The sequence below is a fragment of the Glycine max genome, chromosome 13 (assembly GCF_000004515.6).
Source record: "Glycine max cultivar Williams 82 chromosome 13, Glycine_max_v4.0, whole genome shotgun sequence".
Classification (NCBI taxonomy): Eukaryota; Viridiplantae; Streptophyta; class Magnoliopsida; order Fabales; family Fabaceae; genus Glycine; species Glycine max.
Genome location: NC_038249.2, coordinates 15,433,167 through 15,454,909, shown reverse-complemented (window position 1 = coordinate 15,454,909; position 21,743 = coordinate 15,433,167). Strand labels below are relative to the sequence as shown.

At 29.0% G+C, this 21,743-nt stretch overlaps 1 protein-coding gene across 1 annotated transcript; it reads left to right on the top strand.

Annotated features, from left to right (window-relative positions):
- Positions 1-5,757: 5,757 nt before the first annotated feature.
- LOC100775871 (plant cysteine oxidase 2) lies at positions 5,758-10,037 on the top strand. Its single transcript, XM_003543696.5, has 5 exons — positions 5,758-6,508; positions 7,692-7,810; positions 7,915-8,077; positions 9,191-9,409; positions 9,569-10,037. Exons 1-5 carry the CDS (start codon positions 6,289-6,291, stop codon positions 9,691-9,693), a joined length of 846 nt encoding a protein of 281 aa, XP_003543744.1. The 5' UTR covers positions 5,758-6,288; the 3' UTR covers positions 9,694-10,037.
- The last annotated feature ends 11,706 nt before the right edge of the window (positions 10,038-21,743 follow it).

The following is a 21,743-nucleotide window of genomic DNA, read 5'->3' as shown; positions in this document are numbered from 1 at the left end:
GGTCAGCTAGTATTCTAACATTACTCCACGCTCAACATATTAAAAAATGATTTAAGTTATACTTCATGCATAGGTGAAAATCATACATAATTTTTCTTTCAATTTGAGGTACTAAAACTAGATCTCGTGCTTATGTTTCTCTTTTGGAAAAAAAATAGAACTATACCTTTTTTAATCTATTCTTAACAATTTTATCATATTAGTGAAATTTGCGTGAAATTACTAAATAATTAATAAATACTCCATGTATTGTATCATTTGCAGGAGTTTACAAATATATGTGAGATAAAATATAAATTTTAAAATGTTTAAGAAGTATTGTTGGTAATATCAAGAACGAGGACAAAAACGAGTTAATTTTCAGCTAGTAAAGTGAATAACGAGAGGCTGACGATAACTAGAAAGAAGAATGATGATTGGGCGATGCAGTGACCTAAAAAATAAAGTTATTTTGCGAAAACAACAAAGAGTTAAAGTTCAGTACTATATTTGAATGATTAAATTAGTAATATATAATTGTGTGCGTGTGTTTTTTAAAATAAATTAACATGTATTAAAACAAGATAGCATGAATGCAAAGTACTTAATTACTAATTAGGTAGATTTTAGACAAATATAACATTTAAGCTAAAATCTCACATTCTTTGACATGATTCCTACATAAATATAATATATTATTAGAGTTCATATTCATGAGAAGACTAGAGAGAGTAAAAAGAAAATGGTATGAAAGCCTTCTCCCCAAAAAATACATGTTCAAGCATGCTAAAAAGGCTAAGAAAAAAAACCCTAAAACTTAAGAAAAGAAACAAATGCCCAACCAAATAAATGAAACCAAATTTAAATCCTAATTGAAGATTAAAACAAGTTACAATTGAGTCGAGCTAATTGGAATACAGAAAGAGTATTAGAAAACAAGTTTAACATAAATGAATTTAAAATAAGTTAAAAGTTATATAAATAAGAGAAATAAGAGTTCAAAATGTGAAGATTAATGTTGGACAAATAATCCAGTTTAGTTAACTTTACTAAGGCATACTTTCTCCCACTTTTGGATAAGAATGCCTCACAACTTTTAGTTATTAGAAACTGATTAAAAGGGAAAAAGTATTTTGATTTAATATAATGGGAAAAATATTTTGATTTAATATAAAAGCTCATAAACCACATGCCACAAAATGAAAATCACAATACAAAAACTAATATTTATAATACAAGAATTAATAATTATAGAATTAATGTAGTTGTATAAGGTTTTATTGTGTTCACATATAAGAGAATAATCTATTTAATTAGTATAAAAATTTATGTTGAATTTTTTCTATATTTAAATTTTTCTTGAATTAACGAAAAAAAGAGAATGATATTTTGTTCCTGCTGTCTCGCTTTTCCCTTTAACTAATTAACAGTGCAAGCTTTTTCTTTCCACCAAAATTTGTATTATATTATCATCAGTTTAATTTTGATATATAGTTTGAACAAAGATTTATATATACGAGTTAATAATATAAGTATGACTTTTTATAAAAAGAAAAACAAAATTTATATATATATATATATATATATATATATATATATATATATATATATATATATATATATATATATTTACTGCAATAAAATATATATTATTGATTAGTGTAAATACTTTTTAAATAATCATGAAATTCATCATTATTTATCATGTTATCCTTTTTATTAATATGATGCGACAACAATGTAAATTCTTATTGTATATGTTATCTATGTTTAGTAAGTTTTTTTTAGATTACAAGCTACTTTCATTACCTTACAAGTTTATTTGATCAAAGTAAACTTGTTTGGTATACAAATTTATTATAATAATTTATTTTTCATAAATTACTTGTCATTATTAAAAAAACCTTTTTAATGACCGTTGAAATGAATTTTTAACGATGATCGTCAGTTGTTGTTGTCAATAATGTTAAAAGAGAAACATGTTTTATGACGATTCTCAAAATAATCGTCATGAAAAACACAAGATTTTTAAAACGGTTATTAACTTATAATTGTCTTAGAAAGTATATATTTTAATATGGTTATTACAAAATAACTGTCTTAGAAAACATATAATGAAAGACTTTTTAAGACAATTTTTTATAATAACCATCTTAGAAAAAATAACCGTCTTACAAAGTAATGTCTGTTAGACTTTTTAAGACGGTTATTTTGTAATAACCGTCTTAGAAGGTATATTTTTTAAGAAGGTTATTACAAAATAACCGTCTTAAAAGTTTGTATTATATGATCATGCTTTTCTAGGTTATATATGTACCTTGTACAATTCACAATGTTAACACCTCTAAGATTTGATCAACTTAGTTATTAATATCCAAAGATGTTAGAAATGTCAATATTCTACAAGGATATGGGAAACAAATTATTTCCTCTTAAAAAAAGTAAAAGATTTATGCAATATAGGCACAAACAACAAAGAATTTTCAATTCATAACTCATTACCACCTCATCAAAAGATTTACCATAAAGATCTTAGCTAATTTGATCAATTATGATAGGACACATAGCTCTAGATAAACAATGCAAATATAAATATATTGAACAAATAGTTCAGTTTATTAAGAAAAAATTTGTTTTAAAGAGTTAAATATTATAAGTTAGACATGATCCCAAATATCACCAAAGGACTCTTAAATATTATCTATGAAATTGTGACATAACCACCACATAACATCATAACCTAGACATCAATCCTTACAAATCAAGTTGCACACAACTGTCTAAGGACTAACTTATTTTCAAAAGTTATCTTATGAGATGAGGATTATCCAAGCCTTTATAAGTTTTAAGCCATATTTATAATCAATGTGAGATTTCAACAAATGTCATATTCTAAGAGTTATATGATATGCAGAATTAACAGTAATAATTCTAGGTTTATCACAAAATTATGATTTAAATGGTAAGTAAAATAAGTTTCACATCAAATCAAATAGAAATAACAATCAGCTAGTTTTTTCGGAAAAGAAGAAGATCTCAATACACTCTTTTGTTTCACCAATTCCCTTGCTCTTTTTTATGCCAGAGCTGCCTAATTAGACAAGAAATTCACAAGGAAGATTTTGATTAACATTCCATAAGATATTTATTAGAATCCACGAGAGAAATCAGTATCTGCCATATCAACAAGGCACAAGAGCAAAAATAAAATCAAGAATTACATAAAAAAAAACTAACCCCTCACTAACAAGCGTCAAACCAAACTTATTCAAATACTATGTAAATGTGAAGTTCAAATCAAATGTTAATATTTTGTAAAAAAAATCAGATGTTAATGTAAAGTTTACACTGTCAATTAGTTGGAAGTATGAATTTCAAAGTAATTAGTTATTATATAAAAATTAACAATGTTTAACAATATAACAATATAAGATTAATAATGAAAAAAAATATTAAATTATCATTTTATTATAATTGAATTCTAGTTTTAATGTAATTATTTTGCATTGGAAGAAAAACCTTTGGAAATAAAATTACAGGAAACTCCCTTTAATTATGAGTTAAGGGTAGAATTATATATATATATATATATATATATATATATATATATATATATATATATATATTGAAACTCCCTAAAACAATTCTTCGAACGAATTAAACAATGTATATTAACTCCTTCAAGGATGTTCTACAAAATCGTTATAAACATTTGATATGCATGGTTTGATAAGTTCATGGAAATATGCATGCATGAAAGCGACTTCTTTTGCATTTTTGCAAAATATTGTATGAGCCTAATAGGTCACTATAATATATATATATATATATATATATATATATATATATATATATATATATATATAACGACATAGACTAAATTTAAATTAATGAAATACATTTTTAGTGGTTTAGAATTTCTTTTCTTTTCTATTTGTTTTATTAAATTAACAACGTAGTAATTTTTTGTGCTATTTTTAATTTCAACCTCGAATGAGAAAATAGTTGATAAACAATAAAAATACGGTTTTTCTAATGTATGCAACCTTGTACACAATAAGAGTAATTAATTATTCAATTTTACCCAATTTCCTTATTTAATTAACTGATTCACTTTCAATCAAAATAATAAATATCTCTCTCTCATCTATGAAATTATTCATTTCCTATAATATTTTTCTCTCCAAAAAATTGATTTCTTTTTTCTACAAAAAATCCAAATAATTTATATTCATAAATTTTTCATTTCCTACCCCTAAAAGAACATCATCAAACCCCGTAAAGTCCAAAATTATATTCATGAATATTTTAACATCACCGAAACTTTTTCTATTCGTGAGAAAAATAAAATAATATCTAAATTCCATAATTATATTCATGAATTTTTTATTTACTATAATATGTTTCCTTAAAAACCATAGTTAAATTACAAACTTCAACCGTTTCTTTACTAATTATGCAACCTGTAATTGTTAAGAGCAAAAGTAGCGAGGCATCATCAGTGAATCAAGCAACAACCACACCACACAAAATTAAGTTCATATACATACCGATATATAACATAGCATGCCAGTGCATACATACACAAAATTCCATAAAATAAATAAATAAAAATATTATGTGGTTATGTTATTTTTTTGAGGGAAAATATTATAGTAAATAAAAATTTCATGATATAATTATGGAATTTAAATATTATTTCCTTTTTCCTCTGAAATAGGAAAAGTTTCGGTGACCTTAAAATTTTGATTGATGTAATTATGGACTTTATGGGTTTTTTTTAGGGGAAGTATCATACAAAATGAAAAATTAATGAATATAAATTATTTGATTTTTTTTCAGAAAAGAGAAACAATTTTTTTGAGGAAAAAATATTATAGGAAATGAATCAATTTAATAAACGAGAGAAAACATTATTATTTTGATTGAAAGTGAATCAATTAATTTAAATAAGAAAAAGATAGTAATTAAATTGACTAAAATATTATAAATAATTCTTAATCTAAATTGGATAAAGTTGAGTAATTAATTATTCTTATTGTGTGTAAGGTTGCATGCATTAGAAAAACCGATAAAAATATTTTGAACAATTTTACAGTGCAAAATTTAAATAAATATAATTACTTTTTACAACTCAAAGCATTTCAAAAATTCTAATTATTATACTATTATATCAAACAATTAAAAAAAATGGTTTAGATTCAAATATGAATCATTAAAGACATTAATCATATTCCTCTTAAGTATTTATTTAATTAACTATGTCTAGTGCTCAAAAGAATAGAGACTAATTGTCAGCTTGGTACATACATATACGAGCACTCACGTATGAAAATTTCAAAATCAAATAGAAACCCATATATTTTGCTTGACCAATTTATATTCAGGGGCACGTGAAAATACAAATAGCATGAGAAAACACTATTAATGTTTATTCGAATGTTCAAAAACTTAAATACATATTACACAACAATTGTTCAGTATTATAAACATGTGATAGTCTTGTACTATCTAGTAATTGATCGGATGTGTATATTTTTAACTTTTTTTTTATTATCATATTATTGATATAAAATATTTATTAATAGGAGACTATTTATTATTTTTAATAAAGTATACATTATTTATTAGACATAAGAATAGTAGACTAAACCACCAAATCAGAGGGGAGTATATACTATAGACTATGCAGATATTGATATGAAAATATCAACATTAAATATATGATATTAAATGATGGTATAAAATTATAAACTAAAAAAAACCCGCTGTTGAAACAGCCCACCGGAATGGCAAACATGGCCCCTGGTTTTCTGATTTGGCTTGCAAAAACCAACTGTTTTTCTCTCTCAACTAACCCCTGCCAGCGCCTCTTCTACCTCTTTTATATCAACATCAATCCACAATCCTTACCCACCTCTGCTTCACCCTCACAATTTTCCCATCAAATTTTTTGTAAAATTTCCAAATCTATTATTAGTACTATCATCTACTACACCTTTTACCCCAATCAAAACCAACACAACGCCACCAAAAAAAAAGTACAAAGAAAAAAAAAACACTCTCACATACACTGTACCCCTGTACCACATCATTATTGTTTAGTATTTTCTTTTTACCTTATCACTATACCCGCTTCCCCTGTTTCCTCTGTTCTAGTTCCTCTGGCTATTGGGTGCCCTTGTTTTGCATTTTTGAGAGGCTTTTCGGGGTGCCCATTTGCTGAATTTGAGTCTGAGAGGTTGTTTTGGCATTGCATTATAGAGTTGTTGAGGGAAGTTGAGGGATTTATTGGTGGGGTGGGTTTGAATGGGGATTGAGAGGACCTTGGCTGATAGAAAAGGAAGAGACTTTTGTGAATTGCCAAGAGAAACCATTGCCAGCAGCAACTCAAGGAGGAACCGGCGGCGGCAGAGGAAGAAGCCGCCGGTTCAGAAGCTTTTCGAGACTTGCAAGGTTGTCTTTGCCTCTGCAGGGACAGGCTTTGTCCCTCCCCATGAGGACATTGACGAGTTGCAGTCTGTTCTAGGTACTATACGATGTTGTTTTTTTTTTCTTTCTTGTTTTGGTTTATGATTGTGTCATGTGTTGTTGGTTGTTATTGGTTGGTTTTCCCCCATCTGGGGTGTCTAAATTTTGATCTGCAATGAACATGTTTCAATTTATGTGTGTGTGTGTGTTTTCATCTTGTTGCAAAACTCAATTCTAATGTGCTATGTGTGAAATGGGTTGGGTTTTTCCTTTTCTATTGGAATTATAATTATAATCATTTGGTTAGGTCATAGAGGCAGTATTTATGGAGGGATCACGGGTTTGGGGGGTATTTTATTTGTTTTGTACATTTATTTTGTGTCTCATTTCTATTAAATAATATGAATTTTAATGTGTATTATTTTTGGTATTGCTTCAATTTCACAAATTGCACCAATTTGTGTGGGGGGTTTCTATCTCTTTTATATACTAATTTTGTGCCTTAACATGCATGCATGTGTCTTACAAATATGTTCCGAGGTTTCTGCATTGGCTATCAAATAAAAAAATGCTAGTTATCATGTGCTTGATGTTCCCCACGAGATATATATTTACATTGAGAACTTCAGTTCTCACTGTGATGTCGACTACGTGTTTAATTTTAATGCGAATGGGACATCAAGCATAGTGAAACTCCTTGCTTCTCTCTCTCTTCTCGTGTTTCATGTGTCCATGTGGATAATTTGGATTCTCTATATCATAATTTTGGGCTCTTTAGGTGGTAATAAGCTAGATTAGTGGTTAATGAAGGCTTGCAATCCTAATTATTAGGTGGGAGACAAGACAATCAATCAGTGGATTTCATACCAAGTTGAATGTTTTTAGCAATTTTTTTTTATGATGATGATTGCCAAAGAGGGAAAAATAAAAATTATTCTGTGGCTGAAGGCGTAGCACAAAATTCTCATTGTTTAGTGGGAGTTGTTAAACATAGGAATGTTACTCTTGGCTGGTTTTATCTGTCTGAGTTGAACCTTAATTAATGCATCTAGTGAACTTTTGTTGTATATATTATATATCTTCCTTTGGAACCTACTAAGTTACTTAATCAGTTGCCTGGACCACACGTACCTGTACAGTGATGCTAAGAATTAACCAGTTGTTGTTAACAGTACTTATTTTTTTCATGAGTTTTATTATATATGTGCCATGCAAAGCAACTCTTGTCTTTCTTTGTGCAGATGGAATAAAGCCAGAAGATGTTGGTTTAAGACCAGATATGCCGTATTTCAGGACAAGTGCCACTCAGAGAGTGCCAAGAATCACGTACCTGCACATATATGAGTGTGAAAAGTTCTCGGTACTTACTCTAACCTTGAAACTGATTTCACGGTGCATGCATGCATGAGACTGAGTGCTGTTTTTGTTGTGATTATAACCTTGTTTTATTGTTGTGTTGCACAGATGGGGATATTTTGTTTGCCACCTTCTGGGGTCATTCCTCTTCACAATCACCCTGGAATGACGGTTTTCAGTAAGCTACTTTTTGGCACTATGCACATCAAGTCATATGATTGGGTCGTTGACTTGCCTCCTGAATCTCCTACAACTATCAAACCATCAGAAAGTGAGTACTTCCCAATTTTTGTACCCTATCCATGTACTATTCACTACTACTTAGAGCGTGGTTGGATAACCCTTGCACATCTTCCAAAAATACTTTCAGAATGGAAGATATAAATAGTATCTTTCTCTAGAAGTATGTTCAGTATCCAAAAGTACGTTTAAAACGGTTTAAAATGGTTATCTCCAAACATGCACTTATTAGTGATCCTTTATTCATTTTGGAAAAAATAAATTTATGCTCCAAGGTAACCTTCTGTGGACTTGTAAGATAGATTAAATTTATAAGAATATTCATAAAATACAATGAAGAAGTTGCTTTTTAACATTTACCCTTGTGTGTTGAAGAAGCTGTTTGGTTTAAGAAATTCTTTTTGTAATGGAAAAATGTACCTAGAAGGGGTTTTGTTGCCTACTAGCATTATCTTTGGGCAAACCTAAGATGTGTGTGTATTAGGAGCTTCCTTTAGTAACCGCTATAGAACTCTCAGATACCACAGAATCTTCTCCAATTATGAAAACCCTCTTGTACTTCTTTTTAAGTCCTAGAATGATGTGAACGATTTCTTGATGAAGATTGATTGTTAGGGTCACTCATCAGGTTTTTGAGAGGACGGATCATGGATATAATCGATGGTCATGTCTTTGTTTACTTTTATTGTAGCCAAGTACGAGATGCTTGGTGAAATAATATCTTCTCACTTGATTGTTGTATTTGGGCAATATCCCCAAATTTCTTTTGTTACATGCTGAAAGGGAAATGCCAATGACATTGTTTTTGACATACTCTTTTTCAACACATTCTTTATTATTTTTGAATTTCATATGTCTCACTAAAAATGGAGTGGGATCCACATGATTCAGAGGTCCCCACATGAATTTCACTTAATAATAGAAGTTTGTTAACAAATGCATTCCCTCTTCTCTCTATGGAAAATGTGAGAGAGGACACTTTTAAATTAGCATTAAAAGGAAATTGGTGAACTAGCACCAGTTGATCATTTACAGCAATGCCCTTCTTATATATATATATATATATATATTTTTTTTTTTTTTTGGTAAGCAAACCTTGTACACTAAGAAAAAAGAAAATAATCTTTATATTCTAATTATGCAGATCAAGGTCCTGAGATGAGGTTGGCCAAAGTTAAGGTTGATGCTGATTTCACTGCTCCCTGCAACCCCTCCATCCTTTATCCAGAAGATGGGGGCAACTTGCACTGTTTCACAGCAGTGACAGCATGTGCAGTTCTAGATGTGCTTGGTCCTCCATATTCTGATGCTGAAGGCAGACACTGCACATACTACCACAATTTCCCCTTTTCCAACTTTTCAGGTATCTTACCACTAATCCATGCATGTTTGGAAATCATCTCATGTTTTCAAAACAAGTTGAACTAAAACATGCACTAAAACCAATTGTTACTTTTTGGACTTCTATTATAGTTTAATGATTTCTGTTAGCTAATGGGGTGCATATGTTTTGGAATTTCAGCGGATGGATTATCCATACCAGAAGAGGAAAAAAATGCTTATGAATGGCTACAAGAGAGGGAGGAACTTGAAGACTTAGAAGTTAATGGAAAAATGTACAACGGTCCCAAGATTGTTGAGAGCTAATAATCTTATCCTCTTAAGTACACCATCTTTCAGTTTTTGTGCTGCTGCCTCCGCCGCCGCCGCCGCCACATACCCTTACAGAAAATTTTTCTATCAATTTCTTTCTTTCAAATAGAGAAGCAGCGCATGTATTCTTGTACCTTTTTTCCTTTATCTTTAGTAGTGTTTTTTGTTTTCTTAATGGAACATGAGAGGCACTTGCCATGCCCTTGGTGCTGTTTTTCAGTCTATAGTTCTTTTCTTGTACATACCAAGAAACAGAAAAAAAGGACAAATTAAGGAGGTGCCGCACCTGAAATTGAACTTGAATGAAGGTGCAATGCAATGAGCTTAAATTAGCCTTATTTTGTTGGCTAGTTGGTTAATTCATTTAATTCACTTTCGGAAGATTTAAAGGTTCTTTATACACAATTTGATGTATTTAATAAATTGGTATGACAGCTTCTGTGATGATGAGAAAATGGTATTCCGTCTGTCAAGGGCTAATAATTCAAAGTTTTCGGCCGTTGTTTGTCCTATCTGCAAATAATGGATTATGTGGAAAATAAAGGGGGAAATATGTGCTATTTGATTTGAATATTGTTCTCAATTTGCCAATTTTGAAAAGATGTTGATGCAGCATCTTCACAGTGTAGGACCTGTGTTCCTGTACTTGATATGGACAAAGAAGTAAACCACCTAGAGTTGAAAATATACTATATACAACATTAGTGGTACTTAATATATGCTACATTTTTTAGAATATTTCAAAAAGAAAAGTATTAACAAAAAGAATATTTAATAATTTTAAAATATAAAAAATGATAAGTGAATGAATGAGTGTGTGTGAATGAATGAATAATATTTTCCTTAAAGATTATTAGGATAATGTTACAGAAAAATTTAAAATTATTTTGTTTATATATATATATAAACATAACATTCTTCACATAAATAATTCGTAACGTTTGCCTCAACAAAAACTAGCACCAAAAGCTATGGATCAAGGACAACGAGTACCAACCCCAAAATATTTCATGATATACTCACTGAGAAGGTGGTATTTCGTTACACACACACATATATATTTGGTGCTAGTTTTTGTTGAGGCAAACGTTACGAATTATTTATGTGAAGAATGTTATGTTTGTAGGCGTATACATAGTTTTGAATTGCGTCATGTATCTCTTTTTTGTGGATTTGGCGCATAAACCGAGTTGAAATGTTAGTAAAAGATAAAAATATGTTCGTGAAATCAAGATTAAGCATGCATAGTATGTTTATTAGATGATAAACGATGCTGACTAATGCACGATGCAAAGTCTAGGTGTGTTGTGATTATCTTCATGATCACCCTGGTATATTCAATACCCGAATATTTCACTAATATGTGTATATTATATGATTACTTTCGTATCAAAGTTTGATTGCACTATCTTTAACATTTTAAAGTATATTTTTTCCTTAGATAGGATCTTTATCTTACCTCAAATATAACTTTTTTTCTATTTAAATTTGATTAAGAGTATGTTTATATAATTAAATATTCAAGAGATTAAAGATATCCATAACATAATGGGGAGGGCAACATATAAGCTATGTTAAGAAAAATAAATTAATAAAATATATAAGTAATTTACAAGATATATTGTCGTGCCTAGCATCGCAGAATCAGAAAAAGAAAGAGCGAGTTTACAATTGGTGACCTTTTGTTGTTGTCAAATTGCTTATTAATTAGCCTTTAATTATATGCACTAATCTCTTTGTTAACATGCTTGGTTAATTGATTGGGTGGTGACTGAATTATATCAAGAATAATGAAGATAACTTGCAAGGTGGAGGAGCTAGCTAGCAAGATTAGGCTTAAGCTATTTGCATGTTATATAGTTCAAATGAGTTTCCTTGTTATCTGAGAGAACAACTATTGCATGCATGCATGATGGTGACCGCATAATTCATGTGAGATATTAGATATATATGTGAAATTAGTTACCACCTTATATAGCTATTGCCCTAGCCACACGTAGCCCCATTGTATATATATCATATATAATAGGGTACCTATTGGAAAGTGTTGCTTGAGTATTATATTTATATATCTATGTTTTGCTTTTTATAATTAACAAGATTCTTGACCTTAAGGAACAAGGGAAAGGTGAGAGAGAAGAAAGAGGCATGTATATATGATTTCAAGCACGTGATAGAGACATGGAGAAGAAGCTTTCGAAGGAAGCTAGAATGTCGAACGTAAAGGTGACTCTTGGAGCAACAACAGGGTCAGAAATTAAAAGTGGTCCACAAAATTATCACATAACCATAAAGTTATTAAGAGAGAAAATAAAAATCATTTTCGTACGAGCTGATATAGATGTTATTTTTCGCACTTATCAATTCTTCTTAAAAAATAATTTAACAATATACGAGGTGGATCTAAAGGTGTAATGTAGTACAAATGGTATGAACCAAATATATAGTATTGTATTAAATAACTATTTTTGCTTCCTAGATCTGATCAAGTTTGTAGCTCGGATTCACAACAAAACCACACGTTTTCGGCCCAACTGAACGCTTCGCTTCCTAGAGAAAACTTAACAACTGACCAATCAGCCTGCAAAGTTTGCGATGGGCCAAGAATTATTTAACATTTTTTGTGCATATCAAGATATTAGATACCCTTTGTTTGGATAGGTGTATTTAGGAAAGAATAATTTTCTATAACTTGGATGGGTGGAAATTAAGAGGATTTTCTATCAAATATATATTTTTCTCTAATTGTGGATGACAATAATAATAATAATTATTATTAAAAATAAAAATATTATGAATTTTATTTATCAAAATGAGATTTTTATAGGTTTTTTTTATGTTAAAATCATGGAATTAAATTTTTCTGGGACTTATTACAAAAATAATTCTTCTCTTGTAAGGTGGGTCAAGTTGACAAATCAATTTATCTCAATCTGCCTTTAATTTGTCGAACTGGTAGCTTCTAATCCACTTAATTTTTAAAATTTTGAGCTTTTAGTTGATTGTTTAATGTCATTAGTTGATGTGACATGTTGATTTGGTAGATAGTGTTGACATAGACTAACGATGAAGCATATAAATCATGATATAGTGGTGTATATGTTGTTCATGTTGCAACAAAATTAAATCATACATTTTTGTCCTCTGCCTTTAAAATTCCCACATTTTAGTATCCTACTTTCAAATTTTTGGACATTTTTCCTTATTCATTGTAATTAAGCATTTTTGCATTCAAAATAATATATACAAAATAATTAATTAAAACTGATTACTTGAGAAATGGAGGTCCGTTATGTTTGAAAACATGTTTTTTTTTTTAATTTTTTTTTTCATTTTTGCATCTTAAAAGAATTTGGTCAACAACTAGGAAGGGAAGGGAAAAAAAAAATTTTGATAGTGTGAGTCTATAGATAAGATTGAGATTAATTCTAAGATTATAAAATGTAATTTATGATGGATCACTAATGACAGTGGTTCACCTTAAAATCCGTCTAAAAAAGAATCATCGCTTAATTTTTAAAATTCACATACATTTTAGAAGTATTATGTATTACATATTTTTCTTATAAGTACAAGAATATATACTAATTGATTCAGTATAAGGAATATTCAACACATAACATTTGGTACAGCTATACATCAAACAAACTAGAGTTAATAAAATACTCTCAATTGATCAACCATTGATTATCCCTTTTCATTTGGTACAGCTGGTTTGGTTGATGGAAAACCGTGCCGTAGTAAAAAACCTGTATACATCTTGAGAGTTGAATACATAATTTCCATCAAACAGTAATAAAAGCAAACATTAAACAGCAACAACACCTACTGGCAATCCTAACTGGGAACAGTCCTCAGTTGTATTCCATGTGTTAATAATCATTCAGCTAATTGCAACTTTAATTACTTCATACTTGATTAAACTCCATTGTATTTAATTTGGAGCAGAACTATGTTTTGTGATGTTAGACTTAATTGAACTACATTGTGTTAAATCTTTCTTAAATTTGGCTTTTAACCCCCTCTTGACCTTGTCTTGATCTACAAGGCATAAGTGATTATCGTTGGACTTTGGAAGTGATTTATTTTTTTGGTGATAGACTTTAGAGGTGATTTTAGTCCCATTGAAAAGTGCAAGTGACATGATATTAACACCATTTTTTAAACTATTTTTATTTTATATATAAGCAAAATTTTATTATATAAAACACCATTTTTAACTCATATATATTCAGAGGAACACCTCTGATGAGAAGAATTTTTCAAATGTGGTCGTTTTGGGGGACATAATTTAATAGCAGATATTTGGCTTTGGTTTCCCATTGATCCTTGCTGATATGGAATTAAGCATATCAAGTGGTTTTTTTTAGGTAACTGGTTTTAAGAATGGTTTTTGGGAAATCGCTCTTGGACTCAGCTGGCCCAAACCAAACAACCACCTTTTGCCCCCGTTTTTCTAGCATGTTACATCAAACCATCCGTTCTTTTCTTCACCCTTCTTATCTTCAACTTAAAAAATTGTAGTTCAATTAAATAATTTGAATGATGTTTTCTTTGACCAAATAAATAGTAACAAGTGTTTTTATTTTTTTTAACTAGCATGGTAATTTGGGCTTAAAACTTTCGGATACATTTGAATCCTATAATCTGAGTCAACTTTTATCCAATATCAATTGTCAAAAATGCTTTTTATCCAAATAGCATTAGAACATGATTACTTTGTTTTTGCTTTTCGTTCGAGTGTATAAGAGCCTCCACTTTTCATCGGTCAACAGTCAAAAACATAAACGGAGTTTGGTCGCACACGCAGACTTTCTTCCATTAAAAATAATTGTGCGAATTAGTTAGATTAAATCTTTAGATATGTGTCGATAAAAAAGTTTAGACTTATTTTTAGTAGAAGAAAATAAAAAATAAAATGAGTCTCTTTATAAATTAAAATTAACTTATGTATAAGTTAAAAATTATCTTTTAGAGAAATTAATATGAGTTTTTATAAATTAATTTATGCATATGCTAATTTTGTCTCATGAAAAAACTATTTTTTTCCCATCATTTTGTTTCCTAAAAGTGCTTCCCGGGGAAGGTTATCTGAACATAATTTTATTTGAATAAACTTCTCCATAACTTTTTTTTATCACCAAATGTTAATTTATTAATTTTATAAAAATATCAGTGTTAGTTTTGATCTAATTTTTATAAATTCATTTACGTATAAACTTCTTTATAAGTATTTATTAGAAAAGAAAATAAAAAGATAAATTAAAATAAATTTTCCTATAAGTTAAATTAATTTACACATAAATTAACTTATAAATGCTTTCTTATTATAACATCTCCAGAAGCTCATAGTAGAACCTTCAAAATTATATTTTTTTCTATCAGAAATACTTTTCAACAAGTTTTTTTTTTTCCAAACAGAGCCTAAGGTTGCTAGGCAAAAGTTCTTGCTGCGATTTGTAGTTTATTTTCACATTAAAATAAGAGTTTTCCCCACAAAATTGACTAAAGCAAACCTCAAGTGAATAACAGTGAAATTCCTGTCATGATGGATTGAATTTTTTTATCACCATGAAATTGATATAAAAGTATTCACGAGTTATATTGATGATTAATCTTAATTAAAAAATCCAACTGATTATCTTTAATGAATTTTTCTCGTTTCCACTTACGTTTCTATTTTTATTCATAAGACTTGAATTCGAGATCTTAAATAAGGAGATTGAGTCTAGTACTATTCAAATCAACATGTTGGTTAATGGATCGAATTTTAGTTATAAGTAGATTGTTTCTCTTTAGTCATTACTCACATGCAATTAAAATAAAAACTCATCTCCAATGTCACATCCTATCAGAGTATTGTGTCCCAGCATCTTTCAACACAAGGTTTTTTAAAGCAATTCACCTAGTCATCTGTCCCCACGAATACAAAGTTCGAGATCATCACATGATCCAAACACAAACAACACATGGGGAGTGGGTTATCACATTCCTAACTAATAGAGAGAAATAAGACAACATGTAAATATACATATCATATAAATGAAATACAACTTACTTAAACATAACTCACATCATTTCCCCACTTTGTTGCATAACATCACATCACAACACAACACGTCTCATTCATTTTCACATCATTCACGTACTCAAGGATTAAAACACAATATCACTAAATCAATCAATATCGATCAATACACAAGCATTATGCAACAGATACACTAAGATTCAATCCTATATGCAATGTGGTACCATGTTAGTGAAAAACCTCGTCGGGTGCCTAGGAGAACATGACAAGACAAACCACACACTAGTAAGTTAGGTTACTCTCACTAGGTAAAATCATAGGGAGACCAGTCAGGGTCACGCTGTTTTGCGAGAATACTCCAACCATGTGGGATCGGCACAGACTTAAAGGAGCACTTAAATTAAACCGGGTGTATTTACCTCCAAGGCCTAGACTTCGAAGAGTGCGTTAAGGCCTCTCCCTCCTGATTCAGATCCAACTCAAAAAACATTTTAGCACATAGACTTTATCTATGAACTGTACAAAACACACAACTCCTCAATTGTTCTCAAAATAATTTTATCTCGTTGCGCTTGTGATTAAACTCATCAGGTCCCCACAGTGGTTCCTATCACAATACTCGTCGCGCATTAACTCGTCGCCCTTAAAGGGTCTTATAGTCGTGTACGATTCATGGCTCACAACTCAGTGCACACAATATCTCAATGCACATATATATTACAAGTCAATACATACCCAATTTATCACACACTAGGTCTCAATCACATTGGTATAATCCCAATTTAACATGTTATCACACCTCATGAATCATATTCACTTTACCTATGAACTATACAATACATACAACTACTCAATTGTTTTCAAAATCATTTTAAATCGTTGCGTCTCAAAGTGATTAAACTTGTCGGGTTCCCACAGTGGATCCTATCATAATACTCGTCGCGCAAAAACTCGTTGCCTTTAAAGGGTCTTATAATTGTGTGATTGCACGGTTCATAGCTCACAACTCAATACACACATCTCAATACACATGTATTTCACCATTCATCACAGGTTTAATTTGTCGCATACTCATAATTTGAATCATAATTTCATAATCTCAATATAACAATTTATATAAAATGTTTCTCACAATATGGAGAGTAAAACCCCTCAAACAATTCCACACAATCATATTAAAATCCATGAATCAAAATCATAGGTAAAAAACATGAAAACATCAAAAGCACTCAAGTTTATCAACCAATTCACATCAGAACATCAATTGGTCCGTCAAACACAACAATATTGTATTTATAATCGTAAAGGAAAATTATAATTTAATAAACATCCCAAAATAAACCCCAATTGCGATAAACTCATCCCTTACCTCTAAGTGGGCTCACGTGTGTATTCCGAAAGTGATAGCGGCATCTCTAGCAATTGTCTAAGATTCTTCAAGCTTTTCCTTTGGTTGCTCTATTAGAGTTTCCAAGCGCCAAAGAGAAGGAGAAGAGATTGTAGCTTTCATTTTACTATCAATGTGAGAAACTAATTTCTTTATGCTAAAACATTATTTCTCAAATCCCAACGGCAAGAATGTGCGAGAATAGTTTTTGAAGGTGGTGCCCAAATGTCACGACGATCCAATGATTGACAAGTTAGAGATTATAGTTTTACTGGGATAGGTTTTGGGTCTTGGTGGGAAAAGAGAAAGCTACGATACGAATGACATTTCTCTCATGTAAAACATTTATTCACAAATTCCAACGGTGAGAATGTTCGGAAATGAGTTCCAAACCTAGTGCTTAAATTTCACAATAATCCAACGGTTAATGAGTTCGGGATAGTCATTTTACTGAGATAGGTTTGGGTGTATGTGAAGAAAAAAGAAAGGATTTTGTGAGAGAAAGAAGGAAAAACGAAATTGAGAGGAAGAGGAAGGGCAGAGTGTCGTCAGTATAAACTGACCTAACATGCATCTATTTATAGTTAGGGTACTCAGCCTATTATTTACTTGTTTTTATTATTATTTTATAAACAAGAATTCTATTTTATTTCCTATCAAATGAATAAATAAAATATATATTTTTTTATTTTCCTTCAAAAAGTTATTTTTCCTTATTTATTTAATTATAAAAATCTCATTATTTTTTAAAATTTTATTTATTTTTAAATAAAAAACCTTTTTAATTTATTTAAAAAAATGGGATATGTTACAATCCAAGTCGTATATATATAACTCAATAAAATGGAATTAAAATTTGCATTGTAAGTGCAAAACCAAAATAACATAATGATATCTAATGTTTTAAAATATCTTACTTGAATGCTTCAATGAGGTCATTGACATTAGGTGTGTCTAAGCTTCTGTGTGTCTGAGCTTCATGCCATTTTTCATGGTCTGAGGTGTGAGTGGATCAAAGGCCTCAGGAATATCATTTGCAAGTCGGACTCTAAGTTAGCCTTGCAATTTGTGACTGAGGGTGTCATTCAATCTCACCCTTATGCTCCAATTGTTGCCAAAATTCGAGAGTTCCTCTCCTATGACGGGAATCTTTCGTTTTTGCATACCTTAAGGGAAGGGAACTTAGTTTCTGACTATCTTGCTAAGAAGTGAGCTATGGAATCTCATTCTTTGGTTATTTATGACTGGCCCCCTCATGGGCTTCAATCTTTTTTGTTGGCTGGTGCTCAAGAGGCATCACTTTGCCCCCTTGTAATTAGATTCTTTTAGCATTTCTGCTGAATAAAAATACCTATAAATATATATAACTATATATAATTAAATTAAAAAATAAATTTTGTATTTTATTTACCTTAATTAACATTATAATTAAAATATGATAACATGGTGTTTTACTTCAAAATTCTTTAAGCATGGTTGATGTGAAAATTTTGGTTTAGGAGCACTACATATATTATCTTTTTTTAATAAGTATGGAGTATTCATTATCTTTGTTAATGACTAATTTTCACGGGAAAATTTAACTTTTTGTAGGGTTTTTTTTTTACAATCATATTTTTTTTCATTTACAAGACTCGAATTTGAGATCTTACTTAAAATGAAAGTCTGTATAACTCGAACAAATGACTAATTAATATTACACATATTATCTTTGAATGTTTGCTCAAAATTTTTTAGGTAATCATCCCAAAAAGTAAGTTTCAATATGTTTCTTTTGGTTATATTTTAATTTTTTATAAATATGTTAGCATCAATAAATAAAAAGATACATATAGACAGAAAGATTTTGTAATACCTTGTGTGTTTGAGTTGAAGTGTTAGCATCTCAACTTCACCATTAGGAGTTCTCTTCTCTTCAATTAGATCCCCATCATTGGTAACTCCAATCATATCTTTAAAAAATATTCACATAATTATTTTTAAAAAATAATTAATAATATAATTAATATTATATTATATATTAACCTGTTAAAACATCTTTGCCAAATAGATTTTGTAAATATGTTCAAAATTTACAAATTCAAAAATATGGCAAGGAATTGTGCTATCATTACATTTTTCTTGTTCAATCATTCAATTCTAACATTAAAGAGTTATTTCAACAACAAATTTTTTATTTTTATTTTTTAACACCAAATTTTTTTAATGCTGTATACTTTTCCTTCTTGGAATTTTTGTTTCAACTTACTTGCGATAGACTTTCCTACAGTAACATGTATATAATTGTTTTGAAACAAACATTATGAAAAATTAATATAAAAGAATATATACCATGAATGCAGTGTAACTAAAAATTAAAATAGAATTTGAAACCTCTTCATCAATTAACACCATTGCAGTGCTAATAAAATATTTCCTCTTATAAATGCTTAGTGTCCCACATTCTTAAAGCTCAAACTTTGATGATTTTCCCATCCAATGTTGGAGAAAGATTATTGGGCAAAATAGATTGTTAAAAGGGTTAAAAAATGTTAATGTTTTTTTTTAATGAAAAAATGTTTTCTTGTGAAGTAGAAAATTGTTACTTACTCTTCCATAGCGTTCAGATAGTATTTTGCTCAAAGTAGTCATTGCTTTGTTTTTTATCTTAATCACCATTGAAAGTATCCATTGTTTTTTTTTATCATTATTGGAATTAGTCATTGCTAACAAGTGTGAAAAAAGCTAATAGAAATAACATACAAAATGCAAGAAAAACACTAATTTTTGTGAATAACTTGTTGATATTTATCATGTTCACGAAGTGTAGAAAAAATGAGAAATAAAAAATGCTAGAAAAAACATAAAGTTTTTTTTTTGTGTTGAAATAAAACCTTTCTAATTAAAATTAATTATTGTATTCCTAAAACCAATTATTGGCAGCATTGAATCAAGGGAAAAAAAACGCCTTTTCCCCTGAAATTTTGGTAAAAGAGAATAATTTTTAAGTATATAAATAATATAATGGGTACCTTCGTCAATTCTGCCTCACACGATTAATTTGCAGAGAAAGGAGGAATATGGAATTAACGTTCTTTTTATCCATTTGCGCAGAGGAAAAAAAATACGCAGCCTTTGCCTCTTCAATCCAGATAAGAAAAGTTATGTATATTTTCTTTGTCTTGAAATAGTTTTAAATCATTTTTATTACTATTATTTACCATAATTTATGGGATTTTTAAAACGGCTTTGTCTGAACTTTCTCAACCGATTTGCATTCTTTCTTTTTAGACATTCAATTTCAATAAATTCATGGTTATGGCACTGGTTAATATATTTTCTAGAAATTATACGTTGGTCTTTCCTTGTGATCAACAATTTAAAACATATCTAATTATTTTGTTTGTTTCACTTTGTTTTGTTTTAATCTAAATTGTTAACAAATTTTATTATTTAATTTTTTTAGAGAACTATTTAATTTAGTTAGAAATTAATAATGAAAGATATATAATTTAATATTTTTTAATTTAAATTTATTAAAATCTTGAATACTGAATTAAGTATTAATTTTAATAATAATAATAATAATATTAAGTAGTAATGTTTTATTTATTGTATAATTTTTAAATTAATATTTTAGTATAGAAATTAAATAATGAATTATTATTATGTCTATATATATATATATATATATATATATATATATATATATATTTGTATAATCCAATTTTTTAAAGTTGTTATATTCATATCTTAATTAATAATATATTTTAGTAAATAATAATAATAATTATAATATATTAGAAATAATACTAATGATAATCATTATTACTATTATTAGTATTATTTAAAAAATATAACATGAAATCCAAGAGAGCTGTAAGACTATAAAAAAGATTAATTGTTCTAGAATGTTTAAGAATTTTGTATACGAAAAATTTACATTGAATAAAATCAATTGATTTGCATTGAATAAAATAAATGTGTTGTCAAATTAAAAAAATCTAATGATTAAAAAATGTTCAAGCATTTTAATTAATGGATGTTGGCAAATTAATAAATCAAATCTAATGGTTCTAAAATGTTTGTAATATTTTTATAAAAAAAAATTTAACAACCAAATCAACGGTGTTTCTGTCAAATTTAAATTTTGATCTAAGTATTCACAAATATTAAAGTACTAGACATTTATCAAATCAAATTAACGTTTCTAAATTAAAATTTTGATCATTGACAAAAATTAAAACTTCCTTTATATATAGTTAAAATCAACGATTATTGTTAAATTATAATTGCGATACTACAGCTTGCAAGGGTACAAACTTTCCTTAGATATAGGATATAAAATATATAGATATAGATACATAGATAATTAATAAATGTTAGTTGATAAAATAAAAATATTTTAGCACTCAATAACATGATTATTCTCTTTTAGACGCGCATAAAACATCAAGAGCCGCCGGCCGGCTGCTACTGCATCTGGACTCACAAGCTTTTGTAATGAATCTGCTTCTTTGTTTCTTCCTTTTTTTCTTAAAATAAACATAGAATCTTGACCTAAGTGTTTTAGCATCTCTATAATGTCAATAAATAATACAGTCTAAAGGTCTTTTTTACTATGTTATATGATCACAAACTATATTATGC

Coding starts and splice junctions, on each gene's coding strand:
- LOC100775871 (XM_003543696.5), top strand. CDS start 6,289: ATGGGGATTGAGAGGACCTTGGCTGATAGAAAAGGAAGAGACTTTTGT. Junction 6,509..7,691: donor CGAGTTGCAGTCTGTTCTAG/GTACTATACGAT, acceptor TTCTTTGTGCAG/ATGGAATAAAGCCAGAAGAT. Junction 7,811..7,914: donor ATGAGTGTGAAAAGTTCTCG/GTACTTACTCTA, acceptor TGTGTTGCACAG/ATGGGGATATTTTGTTTGCC.